We start from the raw sequence: 21,094 nt of genomic DNA, 5'->3' as shown, positions 1-21,094 counted from the left end.
CCCTCCCTTTTTTATTCCCTTTTATATATGATTCTCCCTTCTGTGACCCTTCTGCTTCTTCCTGATATGATTGCTTTTCAAATTACTCTTTTTTTTGGTTGTTGCTTCAATCCTTAAGTTTTTAACTCCCTTTCCCCCCTTTCCCTTTTTTACCCCGCTTAAAGTTGCTTGGTCATTAAAGATGGCTTCTTCTTTATCCCGCCCTTCTTGTTCTGCCAGCGTTTCTTTCATAGTTCAAAATGTTGTCTTTCATAGTTCAAAATCTCCATTTCTAAAAATTGAAATATGAAGCCAAAAGATCCTCTTCCCTCGTGTGCTTCTTCTTTTTGTTCTTTAAGTCTCATTTTTAACTCTTCAAGGAGTAATGCCATTTTAAAAGATTTTAAGCAACCCCCAATTGATTTTATTTTGTTTCATTAGGATCCACCATCCAAAATTCCAGGAATCATCCAATAATCCAAAACTGTTTCTTGCTTCTTTTCTCACTTTTTCTTTCCAGGGGCTTTGTTATCTTGTAACAAAGTTTCAGCTACAATATATCTTTTGCAAGCCTTGTTAAAATTCCACTATCGATTTTTTTTAAGTTCCAGGTGGTCTCCTCCATTTTCCAGATTCCAACTTCTTGTTTCCTTTTTCCCTCCTCTGCTTTCTTTCTTTTTTTTAAAGAAAATTTTTAAATTATCCAAGAATCTTTATCCCTTTCACACTTTATTTTCAGCTAGAAATAGCCTATTAATGTCAAAGTGAATTAGTATCAATTTCTTATTCGAATCTCTTCTTCTTAACATTCCAAGTCAATTAAAACTGTCAATATTAGAGGAAAAAAAGCCAATTCCGTTTCCTTTCCCTTTCTCTTTCACTGCTTAAGATCTTTTTTAGGAATAGTATTAGTCTTTAAAATTCAGGTTCCAGGTACCTTAAATAGATGTTCTCCATTCAACCCGGTCAGTCAAACTTTCTCCTTTAAACTTCCTCCTGTACAATCTTGTCCAGTCGGGTTCTTCTTTGAGGTGGCCATTTCTGACCACCGCTGCAACTGCCTTTGGGAAAGGGAGTAATGGCCAGCTGAGGAGAGATGCAGCTCTCTTCAACCCCGCTGATGGCTCCCCCTTCTTCACCACCTCTACGGGGTGGCTTCAGCCCCGAATCCGGGTGGCTCAGGGTGCTCCAGTGGCAAGCACGGATCAAAACCATGCATGATCGTGGATTTCAGTCCGTCGCTGAAGAAGCCTGAACTGGAAGTCGGAATTTCTTAATATATAATGATACAGTGTATCTCTTTGTTTCGGTTTTTTTTTCTGTTATCCAAACATTGAAACTATGTAGGCCCCAACAGAAAGTGGAGGATAATAATCTAGTAAGAAATATAAAGCTTCTTCAACACAACTGCCTTCTTAATCTGTGAATGTGGCAGAAAAAGCAATTTTTAATTTGGCTATTAAGCCTTTTACCTGAAGATTAAATATTAAGTATAATCATTTGTCCCTTTGGGGGACAATCAGAAACTGGTAACAGGGATTAACCAAAGTTTTTGTCTATTTTTCCAGAATAAAAGGTGCAGCAACTTTGCATCCTATGGATCAAAGTGTCCATCTGAATATATTTGGTCATATGCATCCTATAAGTGGACGCATTTATTGTATTTTTTGTATTTCCATTTTTATTTTCCTCATTCCAAGTATAATACTGATCTTTTTTTGCTTTCATTTTTAGAAAGCTTAAACCACAATGAAAAGTAATATTGAACTATGTACTTCTCTCTTATGTGTATTTTGCCAGTGGTTCAATGTTTTCCATATTCCAATCATCTTCTAAACCTGCAGTTGCCATGGGCCACGAGATAATTTTGGTGGGCCGCAGAGAAATGTCACCCCTAGAGCACCCCCCCAAAGTAATTACTCCAGGCTGCGCAGAAACACAAGGCTGCGCCACTCACATGGCCCGCGGGAACCCTTCCCGCCCACTCACTTCTTACCCAGCAAACTTGCCTGCTAAGTTGCTATTTTTCCTTTTTTTTCCTGACCATCAGCTGTTCTGCTGTGCCAGGAGATTTAGATTAGCTAGGAAGCAGGAAATGGTTGGATTTCTTGCTTTCTAGCTGGTCTTTAAATCTTTGGCTCTGCATAATTTAGATCTTTGGCATGCATAAGCGCACCAACATGCCTACCGTCCCTGTCCTATTGTTTCTTTTATATATTTTTTATTTTTCTTATATGTATCCATGTATTCATAACTATGCTTTTACTTATAACTATTATCTTGTAAGCAATTGACAAATAAAAATAAATAAAATAAATAAACAGCCGAACCTCCCTTAGGACTGAAAGTTCTATTATGCAGACTCACGGCAAGCAAATTTTATGTGACAGACTCAAGTAGCCAATGGCAGATAAATAGATCAATGAATGATTCTGTGAGCAACTCAATCTACCTGCCTGCTTTGCCTGATCTTGGGTAAAAGTTGCTCTTTTTTTTAAATAAAAAATTCAATATTTACATACATGGTGTGTTGTGAGTTAATTTTGTGAGTTTGCTTGCTAGCAAATTTTATGAGTTCGCTTGCAAGCAAATTTTATGTGACAGACTGAGCTAGCCGATGACAGATAGATAGATCTCTGAATGAATCTGATTCTGTGAGCAACTCAATCTGCCTGCCTGCTTTGCCTGATTTTGGATAAAAGTTTCCCCTTTTTATAAAAAAATTCAATATTTATATAAATATTTATAATATTTACATACAAGCCATGCCCAGCCAGTCACTTGACCACCAAGCCACACCCACAAATTAGGCCATACCCACAGAACCGGTTAGTGGTCCCTGGGATTTAAAATTATGAGTTTGGTGGTCCCTGAGGTCCAAAAGGTTGGCGACACCTGTTCTAAACCATAAAAGCCGAGGTTGGCAGGAATTATGATTCAGCATATTCACATCAAAGAGCTGTTGAATCCTTGAATGTCTTACCTTTGCCAGTTTGAACAGACTTCCACATCCGCTTACTTGTCAGACTAAATTTTCCTCTGCTCTCCAGTTAGGTAGAGCTGTCCATCTAGAGTTTGATAAAGCTGTTGTTGATGTGGAAGGGTTCTCGCTTACTGATAGGATACAAAACATAATCCAGTGTCTTAGGTTTACAGTTGTAATAATGTGTGCCTCCTAATTGTGAGACTTAAAATCCCATTAAGATGCAAACAGAATATTTTTAAAAAATACTTGTCACTGTCCTCAGTTAAACTTCTCTGAATGCCCTGTGGAAAAGGACTTTCCCCCCCTCACCTGTTTGTTAAGGGACAAGAAGGTGACCTTAGGAGGCCAGTTGAATGAGGAAATATCACTTTCTGTATCCTAAGCCCACGGATTTTTATGAGTAGGCATTTAGTAGATCCTCTTGTGGCTAGAGAATATATTAACATGTAGGGTAGAAGGTCTTCTAAGAGCATTGTATGAAACAATGCAGTACCTTGGAAGCTTGGAAGCCTACTAGCAGCTAGAGCAACTCCTGAACAGTAGTAACTATACTGTTGAAATGGGCAGGCTAGGTCAAAAGGTAGGTGGCGGCATTTGGTGCCAACTATAGAGTCCAAGTTTGCAATTCTTTCTGTGCATCAGATTCAGCTCTTGAGGATGGCAGTTTCTGGCTAATCTTTGCTATTATCAAAATCTATGCTGTCATTGGAGGTACAGTACAACAATTTGAATCAATAGATTCAGGAACTAGTAAAGGCATGGCTTGCTCTGTATGATGTTGATCTTGATTCATCAACCCAAATATCTGCCCTATTTGAGTAATTGCCTGTGCTTTGTCTTTTGGATCTGAAATGTGACCATCACCCCTCTTTTGTCTTTGTCTTCTTGTGATCTTTTCGATTTGCCTGCTCTGGAAATTGAGTCCGAATCATATTAGTGTGACAAAGAATCAGAAAATGTGCAGGTTAGACATTGATAACTGGATCTTAAGAAGTATCGTAAGAGTTTACAAACCTTACCATAAAATTATTTTTTCCAAAATGTCAGGATACAGGCTTTTTAAAACCAAAAGATGGGGAGAAAGGGAAATGGCAACTGTAGTTGTTATCTTGCCTCTTCCATTCTTCTGGATGGTGTTGACTGATTGTAGCTAAGTGAAAAAGTTCATTCCACCTAATACCGTGTTTCTCACAAAATAAGGCCAGGCCTTATTTTTTTTTGAGCCCCCCAAAAACGGCTAGGACGTCTTTTTGGGAGTGAATTAATTTCTCCCCCCCGCGCACCAGCGCCGTCTCCAACAACAGCATCTGAGTCGCTCCCACTTTTCCCCCGTCCCCGTAACAATAGAAAAAAAAAAGATTTTGAGATACCTGGGGCGCCGCGCGCTGCGTTTTGGTTTAATCCCGGCGGCTGGGTGGGCGTGAGAAGAGCCGAGCGAGTCTCTGCTGCTGCTACCCTTGGTGCTCCAGCCTCGGGCTCTGCAAGTTTGCAAAAGTCCCGGTGAGCAGCCCGTTCCTGCATTCCAAGCACACAGGCCGAGCTGCAGCTGTCCCTCTCTCGCCAGCGCCATCTCCAACAACAGCGGCAGCAGCGGTGGGAACCGTGGAAGTTACGGAGGTGGCTCCCCACCTGAGAAGCAGCTGAAATGCTTCCACAGTTCCCGCCGCTGCTGCTGCTTATTGGAGACGGCGTTGGCGAGAGAGGGACAGCTGCAGCTCGGCCTGGGCACTTGGAATGAAGGAACAGGCTGCACACCGGGACTTTTGCAAACTTCCAGAGCCCGAGGCTGGAGCACCAAGGGTAGCAGCAGCAGAGACACTCGCTCGGCTCTTCTCACGCCCACCCAGCCGCTCGGGATTAAACCAAAACGCAGTGCGCGGCGCTCCCAGGTACCTCAAAGTGTTTTTTTTCCTGTTGTTACAGGGATGGAGGAAAAGCGGGAGTGACTCAGATGCTGCTGTTGGAGATGGCGCTGGCGAGAGAGGTGCCAGCACCGGTGGAAACCGTGGAAGCTACGGAGGCCTGAGCAGCGGCTGAAACGCTGCCAGACATCCACGCCGATGCCGCCCGCCTGCTGACCTGGGTAAGGGAGGGGTAAGGGAGTCCTCCATGCTCCACCATAGTGTTAGGAGTGGCTGATGGTGAGGCGTAGCTGCCCACGGGGCACTCCTAATGGCAAGTTCCCGCCCTGCCTCCCCCGCCCAATTTCGCATGTTTTAAACTAGGCCTAAATTTGGGGGGAGGGGCTTAATTTCATTTTATGCCTAGAAAACATGCTGGGTCTTCCTATTGGGGGGTCGTATTGTTGGAGAAACACGGTATTTTACAAATTCCAAGGTTTGCTCAGAAAAAAAAAAGTTCTAAATCATGGTAAAAAGCAATGCCTCTTGCTGTTTTATTTCAAGATGTACATTAAGTACTAAATTTGTTTCATCTTTCCCCCCTGCTGTTTTCTCTCCAGGTTTGACGGATGATGAAGATATTAAGATAATGCTGAAGGGAACCAGTTTCTGGAAAGTCAAGACTTATCAGCCCCAGAAACAAAGGCTGTTCCGGCTTCTTGAAGATGGGATGTCTATCTGGTTTGAGACTCGTTTTAAAAAGGCTCACTCCAAACATATTTGTAAGTTTCAAAGTATTTACAAGTGTTTTATTCTGAATTTTACTAAGTGTGTTACTTCTACCTGTTTAACTTAAATTCTTATGATCTACTATTTGCAGCCCATTTCTGGGCTAAACACTTAGAGAAATCTTACTGTTGCTTATTCCAGAATTAAAAACTCAGACATCTTCCCATCTTTGATGTTCAATGTTGATAAGCTCAATTAGTTGGAAATTTTATGTTGATAGGAAAAGATGGTGATTCATGGAAGAGGAGTATAGTGATAGAGAGAAAAGGAATACACACACACACACACACATATCTAATTATGGACCAATTATTATAGGTTTCCTTCTGATTTACAGCTTCAGAGCTTTCCACCATTGTGGGATAAAATGTTAGCATAGCGCTGTAGTAATTGTTTATTCGAGATGCTAATTGGAGGCTACAATTGTGACAAGACAGAAAAAAACAGAGGTTTGCCCATTTTTTTTTTTAAAAAATCCTGGCTTTGTCTTTGACAGTGTTATTTCCTCACAAGTAATCACAGCTAGATTTTTGTCTTTCCTGGGATTAATGTAATTCACTATAAAACTGTCATGAGGTCATCAGATCATTTTCATTCAAATTTTCTTGTTTGTATGCACCAGTTGTCATTTTCAGTTTCCTATTTAAATCAAATATGAAATGTTTATTCAAATATGAAAGAATGGAGCTTGAAAGCAGATCAAAATTACTTTCATATCCTTTTGCAAAAGATTAATTATTTTCAGTAAATATAGAATATCACATAGACTTTGTTATACAGAGTTAAACATTTCAAAAATCCTATCACATTTTAGTTTACAAGATCCCACATAAACCAATAACAGCAACCATCTCAACTTTAATTAATTTCATATGAGTTTTATTTCTCACCATTTCCCCCTTTTATTGTTATAGTTTTTAGATGTTTTATACAATAGTTGTGGGTCTCGTAATCCACTTTGTATGAAGAAAATGAAAACAAGCAAACAATTACACTAGATTCAAAGAAAAAGTTTAACTGAAAGAATTACATTTAAATATGTCAATGTTGTTCTTTTTCTAAAGACAGATTGTCAGTTCACTATTAAATAATATGTCTACTATTTTTCTTAATACTTATAATTATATCAATATTCATTAAATAATAAAACCTTTTACTTCTGATCCTCTTCTCAGGAAAATAATTGTAGTGAAAGACAAAATTTGCATCAATTTAATTTCTAATTGCCACACTTAATTGAGCAGTAATTAAATAAGGTTTATAGGTGATATTTAACTGTATCAAAAATTCAGAATTTATGTAACAATGTATAAGGAATTAAATGTTTGTTTTACTTCAGTGCAAAGTTTCTGCCATACAGGACTTTAAATCTTTGATTAAGATACGTATTCACTTTCCATCTATGAACTCTGAAATGGACCACTATTTTTCCATGTGGTCAGAGTTATTAATGGCTCTATTATATAATGGATATGACTTATGTCATATCCATAATATAATATCCATTCTTGTTCTATTTTAGTTCTTTGTTTCTGACTTACCTTTTTACCTACATTGAAAACAATTTAAATGTTCCTTTAAAAAGGGAGGAGAGAGAAGGAGGAGAGGAATAGGTGGTCAATGGTCAATTATATATAAAAAGAATTGTGACTGAGGGCTTCCTGATTCATGGCTTAGTCTGTTAATTTGTAGAAGTAGCTCTTCCCATTCGCAAACAAGAAATACTTGTACTCTCCTGGCTATGAGTTATTCATGGTTGATTCCTTGAGAACAGGGTGCGAGGTAGGAAGGAAGATTTATTTGTTTTCTTTGGACATTTTTTAAAAAACTTGATAGGGGTAACACTGCCTTGCCAGAATGCATCTTGAAAGATAAATACTTTATTAGGACAGGGTGAGGCAAGGGAAAATTGCAGGAAGATTAAATATGTTGAATTGTGGCTTGACTGCTAAATATAAGAGCTTGGGTGTAGGCTTTTTTTTTTTAAATACAGACTTGCTTGGGCATGTGACGGTGAAATAGCATGTAATAACTGACAATCAGGTGCTCTGTGATCCATCTTTGTTGGGGGTAACTCATTAGGCCAGGCATACAGTCTTCTCATGAGGAGCAACAGCCCAGGATGCAAGTGGGTGATCTCACAATCTCTTCTTTGTCCAGAAGGACAACGGCCAGCCAGAATTTATCATCTGGCTTCTAATCTCTGCTGCAATGCCATTCCTGGTCTTTCAGAGACTCCAGCTATAGATCGTCACTTGGAAACAAAACTTACTGGGGTTGCTGAAAAGATTTTAATTGCTCATAGGGTAACATAATAAAATGTTGAAAAGTCATAAGAGCAATTTTCCAGGTGAATTTATCCTGATATAATTAAGGTGGAATTAGTTTCAAATGTTTCTTCCTCTCCTGAACTAAACCAAGTTTTCTATAATAGTGCAGCTCCCTCTAATAACAATTTTCTTCTTTCTGCCATGTTCTTAATATCTGTTAGACATCCCATCACAGCTACGCAAACCCACCCTCCCTCCCTTCCTTTACATAAAATGTTGAGATTGCCTTACATCTATTATTCTCCCATTGTTTTCCACTACTTCCATTGTACTGATTTTCTTTCCAGTTGAAAAACTGCACAATGTTTTTTGATGTGTAATACTAAGAACCCTCTTTCTGAAATCATCATTCAGAATAAGAGTGCACCCACATGTACTAATCAAAAGTTACTAATGTATCTTTTCCTTCTTTATGTCGCTATGTCAAACATGGAGATTCAAATCCCCCAAACTAGGATTCTCAGAAATAATAACTAATTCTCATACATGGTGAGGTAGAAGTGAAGGCATTTCTTAGACAGTGGGAAGTGTTGAAGGGCAAACTGGCCAATATGTCTAGGATTGGATTTCCTTGAACTGAAATGCTATTACATGTAATTAATCAATGAATTACTAATCAATATTCTGCCCATCTCATGGTTCAAATTGACTCTGACAAGCTTACAATGTAATAAAACATACAGATATAAAAACAATTATAAAAACAATTTAAAATTACAAAAGATTAAAAACAAATTTAAAAAACCCCTGCAGGTTTGCAGTGGAAAGGTGGTGGTGGTGCAGTGGTGGAATTCACCCGGTTCGCACCAGTTCGGGAGAACCGGTTATTAATTTTCTTTCTTTTTTTAATTCTAGTTGTGCTTTTAAAGTTGTAGCAACGTTTTGGCAGAATCTCATCTGCCATCCTCAGGCTTCTGTATAGTGTTCGTCTGTGAGTCAGACTTTCACAGCCGTTTCTGTTTTAAATTTGGTGCTAGCCTATGCTGTGCCAGAATGATTTTTTCTTCATCCTGATTGGTTGGGAGTCTTGGTCTGTGTTTATTGGTCTTGGAGTTTGCTGTGTTCTGCTTGATTGGTGTTTCTAATATATTCTGTCTGTTTTGTGGCTTTTTTTGTCTTGACTGGCTGGCAACATTGTGTTCCTTTATTGGAGGCCTTTAGTGCAGCTTGGCTCCGAGTAAAAGCCTCCAAAAAGCCGCACTGAGGTTTTTGCGATCTTTGGTTGGATCTTTGGTTATTCGGGTTTTCTCCCACGTAAAATTGGAAGTATCTAGGCGACGTTTCGATGAAGTCTCATTCATCATCTTCAGGCTTGTGTCTTCGGTTTTGTGCTTCTCGGAGTAATGTGAGCTTGCAGCTGCTTCTTCCTTTTAACTGCTAGTGGGGGTGTGACTTGATTGGGTGGGGGCTTGGCTGTGTTCTGATTGGCTGGGGGGTGTGTTCTCATTGGTTGGGGGTTTGGCTGTGTTCTGATTGCTTGGGGGTGTGTTCTGTTCAGGTGGGGGCTTGGTTGTGCTCAGGTTAGTCTTAGTTGCTGGGGGATTTGAGCTGGTGAGCTGTGATCCTGCTGTTTGGCTTCGCGTTCGTGGTCGTGCCGCATCTTCATGGTGGGCGTCAGTTCGCTTCATGTATGGGTCGGAGGGGTTTGAAGTGGGTGTACATACATACACACACATACATGTATACATTTTACAGCATATATTGAGCAATGGTTAAAAAAATTTTCTTTATCTTTATCTTGACGTGATCTGCCTTGTTACAATAACTCCTTCGTTCTTTTAATGTTTTAATTTCTCTATATAGTTTATGATTAAATTATGGAAAATTCTTTCATTTCCATAACTTATCCAAATATCAAGTATTACCTTTTCTTTTACCACTCATACCAAATGTTCCATATTTCATAGTAGTCACTATCTTGTTTATTTTTTAACAGTTTGGTTAGGCTATCCATCTCAGCGCATTCATGTATTTTTTTAATTACCATATCCTCTGAAGGAATGGAAGACAGTTTCCAGTTTTGTGTGTAGATTATTCTGGCCGCAGTTATGATGTGCAAAATTAAATATTGATATTTTTTCTCCATGTTTGAATCTATCATACTTAGCAGAAAGGTTTCGGCTTCAAATTTTAAATTTTGTTTTGTTATATTTAAAATCCAATTTCTAATATTTCTCCAAAATTTCTGAGCACATGGGCAAGTCCACCACATGTGAAAATATGTTCCTTATGTGTAGTTTTATTTCAAACAATTGGGTGGTAGGTTGGAGAACATCTTAGCCAGTCTCGTGGGTGGTAGGTGCCAGCAATAAACCATTTTATATAAGTTTTCTTTATACGAGACTGACATGGTTAATTTGTAATTTGTTTGCCAAATGTGTTCCCACTTATCTAATTCAATACCATGAACCACGGTTTTAGCCCAAATTATCATAGATTCTTCTTTTAATTTGTAGTCCAAAAGATATTTATGTTTTACTAATTGTTTTCTTTTCCTCTCCTAGCCATATTTTATCTAATTCTTATGGGGTCATATTAAAGCCAAATTGTTCTCTATCTTTTTTATAATGGGTTTGTATTTGTGCAAAGGGCCACCATGCTATCTCCTTTCCTTGAATTTGTATTTGGTTCCTATTTTTAAGCTCTCCAGTGTCATATAATAAATCTTTATACCTGACAATATTTTCATAATCCAATACATTTGGATGTGTAACTGCTTCCAATGTAGATAGCCACAATGGAACTTTTGGGTAGTGTTTTTTTTTAATCTTTCCCCAGGTATTGAACAACACATTTCTTACATGGTGCCTTTGGAAATATGAATGTTGTTTAGATTTTCCATCCCACATGAAGGTGTGCCAGCCAAGTTGGAGATCAAAACCTTCTAATACTAATAACCTTCTATTTTCTAATTTAACCCAATCCAACTTGACTGGCACTGTCTGAAACAAGAACAACAATTTTGGCAAAATATTCATTTTTACTATTGAAATACGTCCCAATAGCGATAACTGCAATTTGACCCAATTATCTAAATCTTTAACTATTTGCGTTATTAACTTATCATGGTTATCTTTTTTAATCGACGAACATCTAGCAGTCAACCAGATCCCTAGGTATTTTACTTTATTTACCACCTGCGTACCTAATTTATTTGCTAGTTCTTCCTTCTGCTCCTTTGTACATTTTTTGTTAACACTTTTGTTTTTTCTTTGTTAATTTTTAACTCTGCCACCTTTCCGTATTCTTCTATTTCTCTTAGTAGTATAGGGCTCGCTTCTAAGGGTTCTTCTAATATAAATGTCATATCATCGGCGAATGCCTGGAGTTTATATTCCTCTTTTTTAATTTTTAGTCCTGTAATCTCTTGGTTTTGCCTAATTTGTACTAAAAGAGTCTCTTCTGCCAATATATACAGTAGAGGAGCTAGGTGGTAGCCTTGTCTTACTCCTTTATTTATCTTTATGGTATCTGTATTTTCCCCATTTATTAATATTTTTGCAGTTTGCATGTTATAAATTGTCTTAATGAATCCTATAAAATTTTCACCAAATTTCATGCCTATCAGTTGTTTAATAAGAAAGTTCCAATTCAGGTTGTCAAATGCCTTCTGGGCGTCTAAAAATATCAATGCCATTGTCTTGGTTAAGTATACTTCATAATATTCTAATATATCCATAATGGTTCTTGTATTTGTTTTTATTTGCCTATGGGGGAGGAAGCCATTCTGATCAATGTGGATAATTCTACTTAATACTCTCTTTAATCTTTCCGCCAATATTGTGGCCATTATTTTGTAATCTACATTTAAAAGTGATATTGGTTTATAGTTTTGAATTTTTTGTGGGTCTGATTGTTCTTTATAAATAAGGGTAATATATGCTTCCATCCATGATTTAGGCATGTTAGCATTCTCCAATGCTTCATTGTATAAGTCCACCAATATCTCCTCTATTGTTTCTTGGAATTCCTTATAGAATTTCGAAGGAATTCCATCTGGGCCAGGGGTCTTATTTGCTTCTTGTGTTCCGATTGCCTTCCTAATTTCTTCTATAGATATTTTATTATTCAAATTTTGTTTCTCTTCAGTAACTTCGGGTAAGTTCATTCAAATATCGATCAATAGATTCTTCCGGTATTTCTTCCTGTTTGTACAATTTCATAAAAAACTCCTTAGCAATTTCTTTCTTTTCTTGGGTCTGCGTGCATAATTTCCCTTCTTGATCTTGGAGAGCTACGATCGTTCTCTTTTCTTGTTCTTTTTTTATTTTATGGGCTAACCACCTCCCCGGCTTATTTGCATTGTTAACTTTCTGAGCAGTTTGGTGAACTGGTTGTTGGAAGAAGTCATCAGGGCAGAGAACCTGTTGTTAAATTATTTGAATCCCACCACTGTGGTGGTGCCTTCTCCGTTAATGCATTAATCATCTCCAGCCAACTGCTTCTCCTTCAGGGGCCCATGCTCTAATGGGCGCAACCAAGTTTTAAGGTTTTTCCTGAAGATCAGGAGGGAGGAGGGGGATTTCACCTCCAATAGCAAGACATTCTTAGGAGTGGAGGGCTGTGGCGGAAAAGGCTTTTCTCCTGGACTCCACCAGCCACAATTACTTGACTGATGGGGTCTGCAGGCGGTCCATCCTGCCAGCATGAGTGGGGTGAGCAAACCCATTGGGGAAAGATGTCTCTACAATGCAAAAGATTATAGGGTGGCAGTCGCCAACCTTTCTAGCTCCATAGACAGGCAGCGATGGCAGAGAGGGGATGGCTTTGCATACGCAACCTAGCTCCCATATATGCACAAATGAAGTGCATGCTTGCCCAGTTGCCAACAGGCCGCAGACTGGTACGGGTCTGTGGCCCAGGGATTGGGGCTCCCTATTATATAGCAATGTTATACTGCATATTGTTTATTTAAATTCATGTCCCTTCCAACCCAAATGATCCTAGGTGAAGATAACAAGTTAAAAGTATAAATTCGACAACAACATAAACCAAAATTCTAAAAGCAGCAGTTTCAATAAGTCAACAGTAATAAGATCCCCCCAAGATAGATGCCGATAAGATTTGGCTGGAATTGAAAAGTAGTGAAAAATATTCTAAAAGCTGCGAGGGAAGGAGTTTTAATCAACCTCTTGGGGAAAGGAGTTCTACAACAGGACGTCCTCACAGAAAATTCCTGTTGTCTCATATATACCCTCCTCACTTCATAGGTTTTTCCACCCTGTTTATGATTGAATTAATTCTAGCTGTATAGGACTTGTAGATCATTACCAGCTCTTGAATTGGGGCTGGAAGCCTATTATAGTAATCTGAAGCAAGGGATAAGTAGTGGGATTGTTGCTGATTCCATTCACCATTTTTGTTATTGTTTTCAGAGATGGCAGGTTTTTTTTTTCTTCTCACTTTTTTCCTTTCACGTTGGGCTGTAATTTTAGTGGCGGAAATCATTACATTTTTACTTAATTTTTCAAGAGTTCTTATTCATTTTTCCTCTCGGAATAAGACTATGTCACAAGACAGATCCATTTGGCTTGGAGGGGAAGGAGGGAGGATCTGCAGACACTAAGAATGTAGGTCTACCTGCTTCCACAGGTAGAATTTCAGCTTCCATTTCTTGTTTCATCTTTTTCCAAACTTCGTTCCTTCTACTTCCCAAACTATAAGAACTTCTAAACCAACATTAGGAAGCCAGTGTCAATGGGCCTCTTGTGGATACCTGACAGAAGGGAAACTTGCAGTCTGTGATGAACTCAAGGGCAGTCTTTGTTAAAGTATCCCCTGAGGACTCATGGAGGCCCTCTCAGCATTCTTCTGAAATGATAATTATTTGCCAGCTGTTTGCAAGAAGATATTTGCAAAAATTTAAAACAACATCATTCTTCGTTTATTGGTTAAAATATATATTTTTCCATGAAAAATATTTTATTATGTTAATATCTTATTGACTTAAAATTGTTATTTTTATATGAATGAACATATGAATGTGTCAATTTTAATATTTAATATGGCAAAAATGGATCAATACAGGTAGACCAAACTTACAATAGTTTTTTAAAATGACTGTTCAGAGTTACAATGGCACTGAAAAAAGTGGCTTATAACTGTTTCTCACATGACCGTTCCATGGTCATGTGATCAAAATTCAGATGCTTGGCAACTGATTCATATTTATAATGATTACAATGTCCCAGGGTCATGTGATCACCTTTTGCGACCTTCTGACAAAGTCCATGGAGAAGCCAGATTCACTTAAAAGCCATGTTACTAATTTAACAATTGCAGTGATTCACTTAAGAACTGTGACAAGGAAGGTCGTAAAATGGGGCAAATGTCTCACTTAGCAACAGAAATTCTGGGCTTAATTGTGCTCGTAAGTTGAGGAGTACCTGTATAAACCATACAAACAAAAGGTCTGCCATAATTTTTAAAAGTGGAAAGGAGTTCTGAGAGCAGGAAATTTAAGAAACGTTATTTGAGATATCCTAGCAGAGAAGAGGTGCTACATTTCCTTGGCTGATCAAGCCTCTAGTTCTCTCCTAAGTTGGAGCCAATCACTTTTTTGCAGAGGTATTTAAAGTCTTACAGAGATAGTAAATGAGAAATGTTTGAACAATTAAAATGCTAAATAAACACATCCTGGTCTGAGATTTGCTTCCTCTTCTAGGAGTGCTAGGTTATTATTCCCATCCTAGCCAGGTATAAGCCTAAGCATCATAAAACCTTCATTCTGGACAATTTTTAATGAGTTTTTGATAGACTCTTGGTTGGGAAATAAAGAAAACTACCTTATATCACAGCCAAACAATGCTCCATCTACTTCAGACCCCCCTTCTGTCTGCTGATCTGGAATGATGACAATTGGAATTCAGTATGGTTGAGAGATACCAGATCAGGAAAGATTAATTGGCACTAATGACACTCATTCTCCAGGGTCTCAGAGACTGGCTTTTCCATCCCTATGGTGAAATATTGTGAGTTGAAACTGGAGTCTTTTGCCTGCTCGTTCTATGTTCTACTATTTGTTTATTTATCAAATATACAGTTCATCCCATGGTGCAAGGCAACTATAGTCTTTCCCTGCTTTCTTATGGCAAATGAAAACATTTTCACTGAAAGTGGTAGGTATTTGGTGAGTTGAGACACTTAGAATATTTTTAATTTTTATCTCTCTCCATGAATGACTCCCTTTGATGCCTTGTCTTTCAGTCTCCATCCTCCATGTTGAAAGTGTACGTGAAGGTTACCAATCTGAGGGGCTTCGGAAATTTGGTGGTTCTTTTGCAGAAGAGCAGTGCTTCACTATAGTCTTCAGGGGGAAACGGAAAAACCTGGATCTGGCTGCTCGGAATGGGACTGAAGCCCAGCAGTGGGTGAGGGGACTCACAAAACTGATGGTCAGATGTGAAGCCATGAGCCAGCAAGAAAAACTTGAGCAATATCCTTTCTTTCTATATCGGCAAAGACTTAGAAATGGGGTAGATATTATTCCCCCTTAAAGCTGAGGCATACATTTTAAAAAGAGAAAGGAAGTTTTTGTTGAATCAATACAAAACCCTCCTTTCTCTTTTTAAAATCTATGCCTTGGCTTGTGTTAGGTATTAGACCTCTGAGTTTTAAAAATACATATGGTATCATATTTATAATGGGATTTGGAGCCCCATTTGGTTTCATGGGTTGCTGTGCACTGGTGATGTGAAAAAGAAGCAAATAGTATTAGTATTTACCCCTACTATCTTGTGACATCTTCCATGGCAGGGGAATGTAGGGCAATGGCCACAGAGTCAGAAGTTGAGTTATGCCTCAAAGGCGAAAATGCACCAGCAAAGGAATTATGTGGCAGTGATGTTGCTGGAGTGTAACCATTCTCTGTTTGAAAAGCCTCACCTAACAAAGGATAATTTATTGGCTTTAGAAGCAGCAATTTGTTTTTTTCTGAAAGAAGTTATATGGCCAGAAATTTTTATTTTCTTACAATTTGAATTTGATAAAGACATTTTAACCATATATCTAAGAATTAGACAGAAATTGCTCAATCAAATATTTGTGGATAGCTGATATCTTTGTACCCTTTGTTCTGCATTTAAATATGCCCCAACACTCCTTCCCTTTTTCTTAATAGTTCGTATTAAGACTTATCTTCACAATTTTCTTGAATTAATTATGTAAAACAGAAGGAGAGTTAATTTAAATTTTAAGGCAGATGCTTCCCAGTTTTTTACATTGTCCTTACATTAGGCCCTACCTGGATCCATGGCATCTTACATGAAGCCGACAAGAACAAAGACAATAAGATGAGTTTCAAAGAGATCAAAAACATGTTGCGAATTGTAAACATAGATATGAATGACATCTATGCCTATCAGCTCTTTAAGGTATTCATATTGTTCTCTCTCTTGCCTTCTGGGTTCTATTTCATGTCCTTTTCAGCAGTAACTTTATATTTAAAAGGTGCTTTTGTATATTCCATGGTTCCTGTACTAGTTAAAATATTGGACAAAGACTGAGCTTTAAATCCATTATCTGCTATGAAAATTCTCTAGATGATTTTGAACTGTTGTTTGATAGATCAATCTACCTCCCAATGTTATTTGGACTTGATATTCTGAAGAAATGTATATAATATGTATTTCCCACCCAAAACATGTCCTAGGACATGATGAATACTACTTTGTTTCTTCTCTTAGTTTCCCTTCCATTATACTTGCTATTGTAGGCCTTTTGGCCTTGCTAGGTTATTAACTCCAAAGCTCTGCATAAATGTGTTCAAAAGTTTCGAGACAATTCATAGAGATGAGAGACATCCGTGTTGTCTCTTCATTTGGTGATTTTATGTTCTTCTTTAATACAACTTTTGATAATAAATAATATAGAGCATGGATCTCAGGCCATAATACTTACTATATTTCATTCTGAACCAAGTAGTTTTTAATACTCTTCATAATTTCATGTATTTTTGTTGTTGCTGTAGACTAAACAGTGTATGTTATATAGGTGTGCTTTGTTTTTAATTACCTGTTGTGATTTCGGTGTAAAGGGGAAAAAGCAGGTAGCTCTTAGTATAGTGCAGTCTTTCCCAAACTGTTATGCTTTAGATACATTGGGACTGCAATTCCCAATGTATCTAAAGCGTATCTAAAGCATATCAGTTTGGGAAATCCTAGGAATTTCTGGCAGCTGTCTGAGCTGGGAAATTGGGGGATTATGGTATCAATACACCTGAAAATTGCCAGGCTGGGAAAGTCTGAAAGTTGCTTTTTTCCATGTTAGACATTCAGTTGCTAATTAGGTGCCTCTGATCCAGTTTTCACCGCAGCTTATTTATTCCTTTGTCTCTCTTTCACCAGGAGTGTGACAAATCAAACAATGACCGCTTGGAAGAATCTGAGATTGAGGAATTCTGTACACGACTAATGAAACGGCCTGAGCTGGAGGACATCTTCCACCAATATTCAGGAGTGGACTGTGTGCTTTCTGCTGAGGAACTACAGGATTTTTTGCATGATCAGGGTGAAGAAGCAAGCTTGCAACAAGCTCAACATATCATTCAGACATATGAGCTCAATGAGAAAGGTATGAATGTGTTACATGTATCTCAACAATATGATTGTAAATTTTCCAACAAGCATATTGCAAGAACATCCAGAAAGGCTGGGGTTCTTAGGTATCCCAGCTGATCAAGAACCTGACACAGGTTGATGAAGGTCATTATTTTTGTGGAACAAGCCACAAAGTTTTCTTCCTGCTCCCACTTTTGGAGAGGTAGTCAATCCTATACTGACAGGCTTGTAATAAATATGTAGAATAGCAGGGGTCCCCAAACTTGGCAACTTTAAGACTTGTGGGTTTAAACTCCCAGAATTCTGGGAATTGAAGTCCACAAGTCTTAAAGTTGCCAAGCTGGGAGACCTCTGCAGTATAGGGACTACTAAGATTGGGAGTATTGCAGAAAAAAATGATTTGCTTGGTTTTAGTAACTGAATTCCTTTGATTTTTTAAAAATATTGTATTATATAAAGTAACAAAGAGAGGAAATAGGGCAGGCCAAATACAGGAAATGATCTAGTAAAATACTTCTGGCAGAGATGGCTAAATTGACTGTTTTGATTAAAGAAAAGAATATAAGTACTTTGTTTCTACATGGAAACAGCTTCTGGCCTTTGTGCTTGAGGTGGAAAAAATGAAACTTTGATTTTAGGTTTTATAGATTAGATTGATTTGTTGTTATAGAAATGGCGAGTTTATACTATTATGGAAAACAAAAAGTTCAGGTTTGATGTTAATGTTCTACTGCAACAGAGGGAGTCAAAAGTCAATGCTTTTTTTTTTCCTTCCCCCCTTCTCTTCCTCACTTTTCCTCTCCCCACTGTGTCCTGATATTTGCTTTTGTATTTTTGTATTTTATTCTACAGTCTAATAAAATGTTATAATTAATTTTTAAAAAATGTAAAATATTCCAGATTTTATTAGTAACCTAGAATTTTAAAAAGAAACTTGATACGGTATTTAATATATTTTATCATACTGGCAAACCAAAATAAGTTATGGCAAGACTGTCTTGTACTTTCTGCATTGTTGGTGCTGATGTAGCAGCCTGGCCTAAACATCACATAGATGCAAACACTTTTAGATAAATTCAGTCCGTAGATCAACCAATCTTTAATATTTTGTTTAGAAGTTAAATTCATTGTATTAGATAATAAAATTAATAATAAAATTATTCTCAGCAATATAACAGTAGAGTCTTCTATGAGCTGAGCTTGTCTAGTTGTAGTTATATGGATTTTCCTTTGTGTTACTGCCACTGTCACCTTCAGATTTTTTTAAAAATGCATCCCAGTGTAGTTTAAAGCCCTGGAATTTTCTGGTTGTCATATCAGAAATACTTAATCAGCACTGAACCTGTTTATTTCTTCATTTTTAGTCCAACGTAGGTGCTGCTACCCTAGGTGACAAAACAAATGAGGGGAATGATGAGCCAGATATAAAATGCAGCTGTTAGCTCTAGTACTTCCTCTTTCCTGTTAGAAAATTCTAGACGTAGACTTTTGAAATGGAGAAGCAAAGAAGTCACCTTTGCCCAGCTGCTTAACTCAGTCCTAAAGCTTCAAGGTCTCAGATTATATACATGTATAGTTTATAGGATGGTTTACTCCCATAATTGCTTTTCTCTGGAATTTTGGTACAACAATAAATCAAGCAAGTTCAGTTTTGGCAGCAGTATACAGTCAGTGAGAGTACAGAAGAGATTGTAATACCTAGTAAGGAGTGAAAGAGGTAAGGAGTGTCTTCTTGTAAAAATGTCATCTGAAACAGTCTCTTAGATGGCCCAAAATCTCATATTTAACTCCCATTGGCATCTTTTCTTGAGATTATTACTTTATTCCTTTTTGGTATTTTGTTCTGTATTGTTCAAGTTGATCCAAAGCATATTACAACTGGATAATTAGAACTGTAATCACTTTATTAAACAGGAACTTTGTGTAGATAGCCAAATTCTGTCTTCCATACAAGGAAAATGTGTGTGTGTTGTGTGTGTGTATTCTATTTCTTTTTTTTTCAGGTTCTAATTTGGAGAGAAAAACTTTCAAAGCCATTCCATGGCTATTGTTGTGGCCATACCGTAATCTTTTACAATCAGAACAACAAAACATTTTATGCAGGGGTGGGATTCAAAAATTTTAACAACCGGTTCTGTGGGCATGGCTTAGTTGGTGGGCGTGGCTTGGTGGTCATGTGACTGGGTGGGCATGGCCAACTCGACATCACTCACATCAAGGGGCGCTTCTCCTCACCTGGCCTCTCATGACTGTGGGGATGCTGCAACCGTCATAAGTGTTAAAAATGGTCATAAGTCACTTTTTTCAGTGCCATTGTAACTTTAAATGGTCACTAAATGAACTGTTGTAACTCAAGGATTACTTATACAAAAATACAAAAAGATTCTTTGCTTGCAAAAAGCTGTCCTAAATACCAATCATTAGATTAGAAATGGGGGAATATACACTGAAGATCATTGAGTCCCAGCCATCATGGAAACCTAAACCATTCCCTCTGAATACCTTCCTTTTCATCAGCAATACCTTCAACCCAGAGTTACAAATCAGGCAGGATGCCTGAGCACCTTGAGGAATGAAAATAGTTAAAATGCAATGATAACTATCAGCAGCCAACTCTTACTCATAAAGTGAAACTCTTTAGCAGAGAGGTCATTTAAGCTCTCCAGAAAGAGGACACCCAGGAGAAGCAATCCTTAGATCTGTTTGCACCACTTAAAGACACCAGCTGGTCTCACTCACCTCACAAGGAAATCATCCAGATTTAAGAAAAGATCACATGCCCTCAGGAAGGCAGTAAAAAAATCAATGCCAAGCTTGCCTCTTGGAAGTACACCCCAAAAAGGACAGTGCCAAATATCACTAAAGCAGTGAAGAAAGACCCCATCCCCAGATAAAAAAAGAAACCATGAGGCAGGAAAAAATTCAAACACAATACAAATAATTAAATCACAACAGTAGCAGATGTGGTATTCAGCAGGTTCTGACCAGCTCTGGAGAACCGGTAGCAGAAATTTTGAGTAGTTCGGAGAACTGGCAAATACCACCTCTGACTGGAGATTTTACAGTATCCTTCCCCTGCCATGCCCACTAAGCCAGGCCCACAGAACTGGTAAAAAAAAAAAATTGAATCCCACCATTGAACAGTAGCTGTCACTTGTTAAACCAATTACCAGAACAAATAGATACAGGAACTAGCCAGATTTCTCAATCCAGTTTCTTTTCAGGAACAGAGATTAACCTTTTTGCTTCCAAACAAAGCTGAATAGGGAAAATTATCCCATCAATAAACAGAGGATTAAACGTCACCAAGCACAGAATTAATTTTCACCAAAAACCAGTTTTAGACCAAAACTCAGAAAGGGTATATAAACTCATGTTTGAATGTCAATCTTTCTAGCTAGCCAAGAAGCCTTGCTGAATATCACTCATCTTGGTTCCTTGTCATTAAAAGCTTCTTTCTGGCAGCTCTTCTTCATTATTTCTTCAAAGTGCTAATCGTTGCACCCAGGCTGGAAGAACTCCAGCAGGGGAGTATTTCCACCTAACAGCAGTGTAAAAAGCTTAAAACAACCCTTTCCCTTTAAGAGAGTCAAACAAAGTACCAGCAAAAGT

General features: G+C 37.9%; 1 protein-coding gene across 4 annotated transcripts in view; it reads left to right on the top strand.

Moving 5' to 3' along the window:
• PLCD3 (phospholipase C delta 3) overlaps window positions 1-21,094 on the top strand; it is a 72,490-nt gene that overhangs the window by 32,244 nt on the left and 19,152 nt on the right. For 2 of the 4 annotated variants that reach the window (XM_026683627.2, XM_026683626.2), the window contains exons 2-5: window positions 5,427-5,588; window positions 15,132-15,360; window positions 16,168-16,297; window positions 17,270-17,495. In XM_026683627.2, coding sequence (XP_026539412.1) covers window positions 5,427-5,588; window positions 15,132-15,360; window positions 16,168-16,297; window positions 17,270-17,495 — 747 coding nt within the window. Of the gene's footprint in view, window positions 1-4,966; window positions 5,049-5,426; window positions 5,589-14,887; window positions 15,044-15,131; window positions 15,361-16,167; window positions 16,298-17,269; window positions 17,496-21,094 lie in introns of those variants that run through there. The other 2 variants (XM_087945329.1, XM_087945328.1) reach the window with 2 other exon arrangements.

This window comes from Notechis scutatus, chromosome Z (assembly GCF_049901735.1).
Source record: "Notechis scutatus isolate UNSWTSFEM ecotype Mainland chromosome Z, rNotScu1.2, whole genome shotgun sequence".
NCBI classification, from domain to species: Eukaryota; Metazoa; Chordata; class Lepidosauria; order Squamata; family Elapidae; genus Notechis; species Notechis scutatus.
This window is presented reverse-complemented; position numbering and strand designations above follow the sequence as displayed.